The following is a 12,748-nucleotide window of genomic DNA, read 5'->3' as shown; positions in this document are numbered from 1 at the left end:
ATGTTCAGTTGTTGGGACATTCGTTTGGCCGGTAGAAATTCTCGCCTTGCCTCTTGTACTGCCAGGGTGAAATCGGGATAGAATGAGAGAGTGTTTCATTGATGTCTTACCTCTCCCATTTCTCTGGCTTGCGGCAGGATTGTGCCGCGGTCTCAATAATTTAGGATGCTGGCTAATATTGGCCGCACTGCGGCTCAGGGGGGGGGGGCTGTGGGCCAAGAGACAATGAAGATTTCAGATAAGGCAGTACCAAACAGTTGCGCTGCAGCAACTCTAAGTAGTCCTCCATTTTGGATATGGCTGTGGACTCGGGGATTCCAGAGATATGAAGATTGTTGCTGCGGGATTGAGATTCAAGATCTTCATTTTTGGCACGGATGAGCTCCATTATCTTGTCCATTTTTTACAGGCGTTGGCAATTTTCTGAACTTGTTTCTTTTGCATCAGATACTGGCTTCCAAGTGGGTTATCCGATTATCATCCAAATCCACACTTTCCTTGACCTGGTCAATGCGGGCCGCTTGGGGGTCGAATTTAGAATCTATTGTTTTCTAACTGGATTTGACCTCAAGGAGCAGGGAATGTATGTCCTCGTCCTGCACCACTGAAGTTTGTTTGTGTGGCCTGCTCTTCTGCCTCTTGAGGTGGGTCTCCGTATCTTCCGGTTCAGCAGCCCTCAATGGTTAACTTGGCTTTCTTGGTGTTGGGTTTTCCCATTGCCGCTTCGATTAGGGCATAGGGATTGAAGAAAGTGCTCTTGGTATGTTACGGATGTGGTGCTGCAGTTTCTCCATTTAGACCCCCTGAGGTTTCCTGTGTGTTCTTCTAAAGCAGTTGGGTCTTAAGGGTGAATCCTGAGGTATGTAAAAGCTGGAGTCTGCGCTGAGTGCCTCACAGGATCGAGTTCTGGGGTGTCAATTGTGTGCGGGGTAATGAGCTAGACCGCTTATTGTTGGCCTTTCGTGCCCAGATTGTCAGAGCATTGCAGCTGGCATTCAGGAGTGCTCCCTGGCAGGCACGTAGTGTGGGTTTATCTACAGAGGTGCGGGCGTTAAACAAGTAACTTACCTTCGGTAACGATACATCTGTAAGAAGCATTAGTTAGTGTTAGATTCCTTACCGTAGAATATCCCCAGGGGTCAGACTGGATCCGGAAAGTTTTCGCTAGCAGTACCTCTGCGCGTTAGTAGGTGGCGTTGTGCGGCTCCTCGTCCATCGCTGGCGTTGTATGCGCCGAGATGAAGTCACGGACACTACTTAGGCGCCAACCATGCGCTCGGACGTCAGTTCTGTACATGACTTTCCGCGCCAGGAATGCAGAGCCATGCAAGACACTGACCACTGGAGCATAAAACTAGGGCCCTAAAAGGGATGACCTTAACCCTAGAAATCAGTTCGCAGAACGGGGAGGATGGGTGGGGCGGTAAGGAATCTAACACTAACTAATGTTTCTTACAGATATATCGTTACCGAAGGTAAGTAACTTGTTCATCTGAAAGAAACCCGTTAGTGTTAGATTCCTTACCTTAGAATAGATACCACAGCAATACCAACCCCAGTGGTGGGTCTGCGAACGAAGATCACACCAGAAAATCCCGGCGAACAGAACGGCCAAAGAAGCCGTCTCTCCGGTCTAGGCTGTCAAGGCAATAATGCTTGGTAAAGGTATGCAGCGAGGACCACGTAGCTGCGTGACAGAAATCCTGCAAAGGGACTCCCCGTCCCAGAGCAGGAATGGCAACAGTCCCCCGATTAGAATGGGCACGCAGCCACACAGGAGGCTCCTTTGTAGCCAGGGAGTAACAGGCTTTAATACACATAACAACCCACAGAGAGATGGTTAGTTTGTGCACAGCCCGACCTTTCTTGGCGCCCACATAGCCAACAAAGAGTTAATCATCCACCCGGAACTGTTATGGACGCTTCAGATAGAACGATAGCGCACGTTTTGGGTCCAGATGGTGGAGCCTCTCTTCCTCTTTCGAAGGATGCGGAGGCGGAAAGAAGGTGGGCAAAGTGATGATCTGCCCGATGTAGAAAGGGCGTGACTACCTTGGGCAGAAAAGAAGGACAGCTCATTAACACCATCTTGTCCGGACGAACAGAAAGGAAAGGAGGTTTAGAAGAAAGAGCCTGGAGCTCACTCTCTCTTCTGGCAGAGGTGATAGCAACCAGGAAAGCAGTCTTTAAGGTAAGAAGACGTAAAGGACAGTTGTGAAGCGGCTCAAAGGGAGCGGGCATCAAATAAGTCAACACAAGATTGAAGTCCCACTGAGGCATTATAAAGGGGACAGGAGGGAACGAGTGTGTAATGCATTTCAAGAAACGACTAACAGGGGACTTGAAAAGAGAAGGCTGATCTGGAAGCCTTAAAAAGGCGGAAATGGCCGAGAGATAACCCTTGATAGTGCCCAGAGCAGAGCCCTGCTGGGCCAGAGAAAGGAGGAACAGAAGAACTTCTGAAAGAGGGGCAGAAAGGGGATCCACAGCCTTTGCTGTGCACCATCGGAGAACAGATTGCCAGACTGAGTAGCTCGGGATACCATACTCTTCTGGCGCAATCCGGAGCCACAAGAATGACTTGAGCCCAGTTGCGCCTGATTTTCTTCAGCACTCTGGGTAGAAGTGGTATGGGCGGAAAGGCATACAACAGACCGCAACTCCACTCGCGACGAAAAGCGTCTCTGAGTGAGTGCTGCCTTGGAAATTCCAAAGCGCAGAATTGATGCATGTTATCTTCGGTGGCAAATGGATCTAACCAAGGCTCTTCCCACTGCAGAAAGAGACCTTGCTCCATGTCCGAGGTCAGACGCCATTCGTGATCCAACATGCATCTGCGACTGAGTTCGTCTGCCCTGGCGTTAAGGGAGTCTGCCAGGTGTTGAACCGTCAGAGTCACGCCCTGACGTTCCAGCCATTGCCAGAGGCGCAGAGCCTCCTGGCAAAGGGTCCACGACCCCACTCCGCCCTGCTTGTTGCAGTACCACATGGCGGTGGTGTTGTCCGTGAACACCTGCACCACACTCCCGTTGACAAAGGGGAGGAATGCCTTCAGTGCTAGGCGAATCGCCCGCAGCTCCAACATGTTGATATGGAGCCGGGACTCCGCCAGAGACCAGAAGCCCCTGATCTCCTCCTCTCCCACGTGGCCACCTCAGCGCCCTCCGAGATCTGGACGAGATCGGACAGGTTGCCCTGATGCTGTGCCCACTGGAACTTCAGGTCCCACTGCAGAGCCCGCATATGCCATCTGGCATGTTGCACTAGCAGGATGCAGGAGGCCATTAGGCCCAGGAGCTGGAGGATCATCCTGACTGAAACCCGGGATAGAGGCTGAAAGATCGGAATCATAGCCTGAATATCCCGGATCCGCTGTTCGGGAGGATAGACCAGAAACTGCGCCGAATCCAGAACCGCTCCGATGAAGTCGAGCTTCTGAGAGGGACTCAGGTGCGACTTCAGCACATTGATGGAAAACCCCAGCAAATGCAGGAGGTCGGCCGTAGTCTGGAGGTGGGAGATGACAGTTTGCAGCGAGCCCGCCTTCAACAACCAGTCGTCTAGATAGGGGAAGACTGAGACTCCAGATCTGCTCAGATGAGCTGCGACCACCGCCTTCACTTTCGTGAACACCCGAGGGGTGCTGGTAAGGCCAAAAGGGAGCACGGTAAACAAAGTGCTCGTGGCCTACCATGAACCGCAGGTAACGCCGGTAGCAGGATGGGGACATGAAAATAGGCGTCCTGCAAGTCGAACGCTACCATCCAGTCTCCTGGATCGAAAGCAGACAAGACCTGAGCCAAAGTCAACTTCTTGAACTTCTCCTTCCGGAGGAAGCGGTTGACGTTCTGGAGGTCCAAGATGAGAAGCAGACCCCCTTTGTCCTTCTTGGGGACCAGACAGTAGTGGAAATAACAACCATTCCCTACTTCTGGCCCAGCAACGCACTCAATGGCCCCCTTGGCCAAGAGCGCAATGATTCCCTGCTGGAGAAGTGCCAAGTGTTCCCCCGACATGCGGCGGTACTGAGGTGGCATGGCTGGAGGGGTGGACTGAATGGGAAGGGAGTAACCTTTACGGATGATCTGCAACTCCCACTTGTCCGATGTGATAGCGTGCCAGTGGGGAGGGGATGGCGGATCCTGCCACCCACTGGCGTGGGGTGCTCCCCAAAGCTCGGCTTGGCCATGGCCTATGAGTCCTTAAAACGCTCCAGCGCACTGTCGGCTTTATCGCCAAACAGGCGAGTGCCATCAAAGGGCATGAACATGAGTAAGCTTTGGACATCTGGAGAGAACCCGGTAGACCTCAACCAGGCGTGGCGACGAAGCGCCACAGTGGTAGAAATTGCCTTACCTAGTGAGTCCGCGGTGTCCAAACCACACCCAACGGCGAACTTAGCCGCATCTTTACCCTCTGCAACAGCTTGGGACAACACAGCTTGGATATCCTCAGGACACTGACGCAACACCTGTGCAACTGTATCCCACACCGCGTGGGAATAGCGGCCCAATAGGCATGCAGCGTTTACCGACCACAGCCCTAAGCTGGCCGAAGAGAACAACCACTTGCCGAACTGCTCCAGCTTCATAGAGTCTTTATCCGGCGGAGCTGTGGGAAAGGCACTCTGGGCGTCGAAGCTTGGATGACCAGGCCCTCGGGTGTAGGATGAGGGGTCAGAAAGGCAGGGTCACCCGGCGCCGGGCAATGACGCCTGGCAATGTTCTTATCCATAGGGGCCCCTGTGGCTGGGCGCGACCAAGTGCCCTGTAAGACGTCAGTGAGGGAGTCATTAAATGGCAGCAGGGGCTCCAACAAAGTGGATGCCGTCTGGAGCACCTCAGTGAGGAGATTCGTTTTTAGGGCCACCGTAGGGAGATCAAGGCTGAGGACCTCAGCTACCCGACGGAGCACCACTATGTAGCCCTCTTCCATGGTAGGCGGGGGAGAAGCAAACCCTGTGCCAGAGGAGACATCAAGGCCGTCGGTCTCTTCTAACTCGTCTGCCCAGTCCTACTAAGAGTCACACTGACGAGCAAGAGGGTCCTCGGACCCCTCCCAGTCGTCCTCCATCCCTGCCGTAAGTGGTACAGACCTCGGCAGCAGGGCAGGGACCGGGGAAGGAACAAACGGCACAGAGAACGGCGCCGGACGGGGTCGAACCGGCGCCGTGTCCCAATGCGGATCCCAGGAAGGGACAAAATTGTCCTGGAACCTGGGCAGGGGCGGAACAAATGGCATCTACTGCGGCGCCTGAGGCGGAGCCGAGGGTGACGGTGGGGCATGAGCCAGCAGCGTGGGACCTTGTGATGCCCTGGTCAGACCCAGCAGCGCAGGATCCTGTGACGCCGGGTCTGGAGCCGCCGGCAGCGCCAATGGCTCGGCAGGATCCTGACACGGGACCGCAGGGCCCAAGGGCACGCCGGCGGGAGCCCGAGGCCTAATTAGGCAGTCAATGGTAGCAAGATCTTCTTGCACCAGTGCGGGAGTCGCCAACGGACCCGAATAAGGTAGGTAGGCCGCGGGACTCCGGGCTCCGAAGGAGCTGCAGGGGCAGAACCCCTGTCCCCCTCGTCCGCATCCTGGGACCAACGGGAGGACTTCGGAGAGCGACAGCACTTCTTCGACTTCTTTTTGTGTCATCTCTTACCCGAATCCGAGGGTGAAGACTTGGAGCCCAAGGAGCGATGATGGTGGCCCTGCGAGAGTTCTCTGGAGGGGCTCCTGGACCGTGAATGGTGCTGGGACGAGTGCCGGACCTCAAGCAGCTTCCGGCGCTGCTCCCTCAAGGCCTTTGGGGCCATGGCCAGACAGTCCATACAGGACCGAAAGTCGTGGTCACTCTCCAGGCAGTAGAGACAGACGTCGTGGGGGTCAGCCACCGGCATATTGCGACGTCAGTCCCGACAAGACTTAAAACCAGGCATCCCTACGTGCACCAGAGTAGTCTTACAGAAAACAAAAGTCTTAAAAAGATAGTAAAAAAGTGACTACGGTACGTGCTCTAACTGGATCTGCGCGTACAGGTGTGGAAAAATAAATAACCGACGTTAGCGAGCATGGGTGGCACCTAAGTAGTCTCCGTGACGTCATCTCGGCGCATACGACGCCAGCGACGGACACGGAGTCGCACGATGCCACCTACTGACACGCAGTGGTACTGCTAGCGAAAACTTTCCGGATCCAGTCTGTAGCCTGGGGATATTCTAAGTTAAGGAATCTAACACGAACGTGTTTCTTTCAGATTAAGCTGTTTTAGTGGGAGGGGGGCAGCTCAGAAGTGGGGCCGCCACTGGGATCGCAGTGTGACAGGGTATGTTGCGCGGATCTTTGCTGCAATCCCAGTTGGTCCGTATCAGATCAGCGCGCTGATTATGTGCACTTTTTGATTGAAGGGAGCTCCCAGCAGGGTGCTAGTGTCCCCTGCACATGGAAGGCATGTGACCGTGTTGGATAACCTGCGTTCGCGTGTCGACAGTGGTCGGGCAGCCTTTTTGGTGCTGCTCGACATGTCGGCCGCGTTCGACACGGTCTGCCATCGGACCCTGGTTCAGAGGCTGGAAGAGTGCGGGATTTGCGAGGGGGCCAGAGACTGGCTGATGTCATATCTCGAGGGCAGGCAACAGCTGGTGTCACTTCCGCCTTTCAGCTCGGAACCAAGGAAAATCGGACAGGGGGTGCCACAGGGCTCGGCCATCAGCCCGCTATTGTTTAATCTGTACCTCCGTCCACTTGTCCAGCTAATAAAATCTTTTGGGGTCTCGGCATTTAATTATGCCGACGATACTCAGCTGGTGTTTTCCTTGGAAGGAAGCAATGCAATCTCGCTGAACACCTTCCATCGCTGCATGGTAGCTACAGCAGATTGGCTTCAAGCAAATTCTTTGCAATTTAATAGCTCGAAGACGGAGGTGCTTCACTGTTCCACTGATCGGATCCCGCGGGTTTTACCCACCGACTTCTGGCCCAGCACTTTTTCCGAACCGGTGTCGGCATCGGAGTCAGCCCGTAATTTAGGGGTCATGTTCGGCCCTAATTTACAACTTGACCTACATGTTAACAAAACCACGGGAACATGTATGATGCTGCTCCGCATGCTCCGCAGAGTCTTGCCTCTGCTTCCTGCTCGATCCAGGCCGGAGGTAGTCCGTGGGACTATTTTAAGTCGGCTGGATTACTGTAACAGCCTCCTTTTGGGGGCCCCAAAAAATCTGATTGGGAAACTGCAGAGGGTGCAGAATATGGCTGCTAAACTGGCCCTTTCGCGTCCCAGATCCAGCTCCTCTACTCTGGCGCTTCGTGACTTGCACTGGCTCCCGGTAGAACTACGGGTCCAATTTAAAGCGGCCTGTTTGGTATTTAGAGCGGTTCACCTCTTAGGCCCCCTTCCATTACAAAACATGTTTGCATGGTATTCTGCCCCACGGCTTCTGCGGTCGTCATCGACCCACCTTCTGGTGGTGCCCAGGTTTCAAAGAGTGAGGATGGGCGGCCGCTCATTTAGAGTGGCGGCAGCTAAATTGTGGAACTCTCTCCCACTCACTCTTAGGAGCTGCAAGGACTATCGTCCATTCAGGAAAGCCTTAAAAACTCATCTCTTTCCTAAGTAATGGCTGCGCGTCTGCTCTAGTCTTGTGCGATGGGTTCTCTGATCAAAGCGCCAGGATGCCCTCTGGGTGACAGGTCTGCGCTATAAAAGTATGCGAAATAAATAAATAAATAAATAAGGCATGCAGCTTGTGACTCAAGTTACACTTGTGGGTGGTCTGCTCTCTTCCCAGGTTGTCGCCACTCCCAACGTTGCAGGATGTTGCAGGGATTTGTAGGCTCAGTTTATAAGTGTGGCCTAGTAAGGCCCAACCCGACCACCCTTGTTCCAACTAAGGCCACGCACGGTGGCTGCGGTGGGCGTTCAGGAGAGTGTGGGCCCAAGTGGCCTCAGCGCACAATGCGCACCACTGATCGGGCCGCTCTAATGGCCCTGTGCGCCTGTATTGTTTTTTGGACCCTTCGGGTTTTAATTTAGGTAGCCCGGTGCAGACACTCGCTTGGGGTATGGGCCTGCCCAGCTTCGGCAGCCAGTTCACGGAGAGAGGGGGGGGCCTAGCAGTTGTGAAGCATGATGTTCAGGCTGGCAGTGTTCGGCCATCCGTTCCCCGCCCCGTTTTGCCTCCTTACTTATATTGTTGCTCGCAGATTGCGCCAGCAAGAGCCACGCCCAGTGCCGTCGTCAATGCGTGTCCTGGCAGCCCTTTGCAGCTGGCAAAGGGGAGCGCTCCGCAGATCAGAAGCACTCCGCACCGCATGTCAGCGGGTGTCTTCGCAGGGGTGCAAGGCAGCGGTACAGATTGGGCATCTCAGTTGCTGGCAGCCAGCAATCAAGGGCTGACCACGCGGCCTCTTGTACTTCTGGCCCGGCCGCACAGATATGGCGTTTATGCTTTCCTCAGCGTGTCGGTCTCGTCAAACAGGCTGTGCCACCGTCAGGGATTGTTAACAGTGGAGGCCCACTTAGTATGTGTCTGGATGGGGTCAATACTTTCCGGACTTTGGCGAATTATTTGCACAGCCGGCAGAGCTCACTCAATGTGCAGCCATCTTGGTGCCAGCGAGACCAAGCCCCCGACCATGTCCTGAGATCAAGCACAGCCTCCCCGAGAATAATGTCTACAGGGATAAAACACATATCACTTTCAGATCATGCACCAATCACACTAATGCTGTAGGCCCCACAAGACCAGGATACATCATCTATCGTAGCCTAAAGTAAACTCACTGAACTCCTTTATTACGAGAAATGCATGGTGTAGTGCACATTGTTTAAGGCAGCTGAAGTACTGGTTTGCAGTAAGGGAGTGGGAGCCTGATTAGTCAAGGCACACATTAAATCAGGTTTTTGGTTCTTTTCCATGTGCATTCCAATAGTTAATTGCTTCTCAGTTTTGTATAAATTGGGACTATGGTAAATATGGGTGTATATTCATGCGAGGTGTTTGAGAAGTTCAATACCCTCTTGGAGTCGAAATGTAAGCAAGAGAGCAGGATGGATGGAATGGTGTATTATCTGGAGGACTCCTTGTTTGCTGGTGGGGTAATTTCAGGAGAATGTCAAAGATTGCTACACTATTTCGGGCATATAAAAGAGAAACTAGGAGTACTCTTAGTCTTGGTGAACTGCAACGGTCTAGCTACAAAGGTGTCCTTCTAGAGCATGAAGCTGGACATGGTTAAGAACGAAGCAAGGCTGCCTTATGAGAAAGTTCAATTCTTCAGGACGTCTATGCTTTTTTGCAGGTTCCTTTAGGCATAGACTGACCAGCTGAAAACTATAAAGTTGCTCATGGCATTAACGCTGCAGAGCTTAAAGTTGAAGATTTCCTTTATTTCCTGGTTTGTGGAAGTTTGCAAGAATATAAATGAAGTTGCTTTGTATCATGGCAAGTTCCATGTTTTGAGGAAGTTGATGCCCAATGTAGAATGGATGCCTTTCCTAGCAGAACTATGGAATTTTATACACCTTGACTGAATCTGCTGGTATTATGTTCCCTTTAGAAGCGGACACTGGGTGGGTATCAGATGAATATGGATGACCAAATAGCTTAGTTCAGAATGGTGGGAGGTTCCCCAAGGCTGTGGTTCGCTGTGAACACCACTAAAGTCATCATGTGGGCTGAGAATAAGGGAAAGAATAGGCACTTTAGTTTCAATGTACATTTGGTCTATCTTATTTTGGGGCGCTTAGAGATAATGAGGAAGTGCTTATGTAGAGAGGCGGAAGAGAGGTAAGGGATTTTCAAAAGGAAGCATGCTGGGTGGAGGATAAAATGGGCTTCAGGATACCCAAGTCTAAGACAGATCAGTCAGGTAGGGGTGCATGAGTGGTCCTGCAAGCTCAAACAAGGTTCATCACATGCCCATCAGACTTACAGCAGCCTGTATGCAAGGCATCCTGGGGTAGGGAAGGTACTATTGGTGTACAATGGTGAGCCCCCATTGAACGAACACCAGTACAGGATGCTCTCCTACATATAAATCCCCATTCTAGGGTTGGTAACCTGGGCTTAACCTTTAGCAGATAGGGGACATTATGGGAACTCTAGAATTGTAGCATTAACCCTCAAAATGTTTGAGTGTCATGTCCATGCATGGAAGAATATTATAGCTAGTGATTCTTTTTTTTTAACTGAACTAACAAACTGAGTCGACATAAAACAGCTACTTCAGGCCCACAACTGCCTATTTTCTCATAGGGCAATTTTTGAACCTTGTTTTGTTAGTTAAATTAGTACAATAGTCCTTTCCCCATAGTGTTGTGGAATGTCAATCCTATTAGTTGAGTAAACTGATTTAAGAGACATGTGTCTACATCTTTTTAACTTTTAACTTTTTGTCACATACCTGTAACAGACAGGTTACATGCTCTTCTTCAAGTTTTTGCTTTGCCAGAGCTTGCTCAACATCCCATCCTGATGCTGTGGAGCCTGTCCCAAAGCCAGTGCCCTTCGCCCAATAAAGTTGCTGTTCTTCAACTGTGGCACTACTATGTGTGCTTGAAACCTGTAAGTAGGCAGAAAAAGGTATGAAAGACTCTCACTCTGACTTCAAGCAAGTTGTCGATTTCAGAATTTCCATTAATTATTCATAGCAATTAGAATGGGAGAAAAAATACAGGATTTATACAAATACATGTAGATTACTGAAGAGTATTCAATGATTGGAGACATGCAAATTACAGTTTTTCAAGACCTCTAGCAAATAAGCTAAATTAAAAAAATTATGCTTTCCCTGTCAAACTAGAATTGTCTTCTAAATATAGTCATAAATAGTCTAAAAGACTTCCATATAACAGAATGAGTTATTGAGCAAATAGGCTCTTGTACTCGAAGTCTGACAACACCCACCCTTCTCAGTTCCTTTAATGCCTGAGACATTTATAATACTACAAGCGGAAATTGAAGACTTAAAGCTCAGCAGAGTAAACAATCTGGAAGCTGAGGGACATTAATTGATTGTAAAATATGTAAACAGAACATAAATGGCAGCTAAGTTTATTTGAAAAAAGGTGGCTGTACAGCAGATGCTATAATGTGTACACTGTCCTTGCACTTACGTCCAAGAACCTCTTCTTTTAGAGCTGCCAGATTGTTACAAATCATCTAATAAGGTCAAGAGCTAAAATGACAACCACAAATCTTCTTAACAGTGGCTTAGCAGGGTATGGCCAGATGGTGGGAAAGATTCCAGTTGAGCATAGAGCCCCACAAATCAGTTTGACACATAGGTCTCAGCCTGTGGAAGAGGCAAACTCCATGGTCTGAAAGATTAAATAAGAGGAGACTGTCCATCATCAAACTCATCTATTGCAACTTAAAGACTGCTGCAGAATTGGGGTGCTGCAGCCATTGGAAGATAGACCCCTTCCTCCAGGTGGGCTGCACTTCTTGGCCAAGTCCAGAGTTAGAACCTATGGAGAGTGGAGGCGACAACCCAAAATAGCATTCTAGCTGGGACAGTTGAGGCTGGATGAGTTGGCCCTTGCAGTCCCCTCCTCCATAAGACTAAGAGGAAGGTGATAGATGAGAAGGCCTAACATGACAATGCAGTCTGCAGCTGCTGGACTAGCCCTGCAGTTTCAGACAAAGTAGGCGTTAGAGACAAGCCGATCAAAGGTTCCTATGCAGACAACACAAGAAGTCTCTTTAGGATACTTACTCCATTAGGAAAGAAAGAATATGGCATAGCAGAATTTGAACTCCTAGAAAGTCCATGAGCTAAATTCCTGGTGGAGAAAGTAAAAGTGGAGAGAACTCTTTTACACATAGCAAGCAATTACTATCCATTTGACACTGGCTTGAGGGAGAACTCAACTCCTAAAGTAAAGTGTTGAAGAAATTAGTGGCAGTATGTCCCAATTGGAGAAGGCTAGGCGTGTGATTTCAAGACAAAGAAAACAGACAGAAAAGTACATCAAGACCTACAGGAGGAGGGGATAACCAGTAAACCAGATACATCTGCTTGCTACAGATCGAAAGATTAAATGCTTGGAAAATTTGACCAGGGCCAGCAATTTTTTTAATACTAGGGATGACCATAGAAGCAGGGGGCTAGAATTTAACGTCTTTTATGGTACAGGAGTTGCAGTAGCAGTTTCTTCCAAATTCGGGTGGTGAGGCGGGGGAGACAGGGGACGAGGCCTAAGAAATATTTTTAAAAAACACTTATCAGAAACAGCCGGACGCCGCCTCTCCTCTGTTCCCCATCCTCTTCCTTCTTCCTGCAGTCCCTGCCAGCAGCAGGAAGCACCCGGCTCCCAGGTTCCCCTGAGCCAATCACAATGCTGCAATGCAGCATTGTGATTGGTCTGAGGGCTGTGGATCAAATGGGGAATGGGAGGCTTTGGATGTTCCTCACCAGGCTGTGTAATGCAGCATGGTGGGGAAGATGCAAAGTGTGCATGACTGTTTGGCCGGCCCAAGAGGACCGGTCAAGCCGGCATGCCCACTTTAAGAGTGCAAAGCACTCCTCTACCCTGCTGTGCCCACCTCCACAGCGACTGACTGCAAAGGAAAACTAAAATGTTAATAAGGAATATGCTACTTACCAGTATGCATCTGTTCTTGGCATAGAGGGCTGCAGAGTGGTACATTTATGAATAGATCGCCATCTGGTGTTGGGCTCGGATGATTGCACTTTGTTTTTCTTCTGGAGAAGTCTTTGTCGTCATAGGTGACTCCTCCTCTCGGTGTTA

General features: G+C 50.7%; 1 protein-coding gene across 4 annotated transcripts in view; it reads right to left on the bottom strand.

The window, feature by feature from the left end:
- The window catches only part of BIRC6 (baculoviral IAP repeat containing 6), a 2,208,279-nt gene that overhangs the window by 373,521 nt on the left and 1,822,010 nt on the right, over window positions 1-12,748 (bottom strand). For all 4 annotated transcript variants that reach the window (XM_078648748.1, XM_078648749.1, XM_078648751.1 and 1 more), the window contains one exon: window positions 10,399-10,557. In XM_078648748.1, the coding sequence (XP_078504874.1) occupies window positions 10,399-10,557 (159 nt within the window). The remainder of the gene's footprint in view (window positions 1-10,398; window positions 10,558-12,748) is intronic.

This window comes from Lissotriton helveticus, chromosome 6, assembly GCF_964261635.1.
Source record: "Lissotriton helveticus chromosome 6, aLisHel1.1, whole genome shotgun sequence".
Lineage (NCBI taxonomy): Eukaryota > Metazoa > Chordata > Amphibia > Caudata > Salamandridae > Lissotriton > Lissotriton helveticus.
This window is presented reverse-complemented; position numbering and strand designations above follow the sequence as displayed.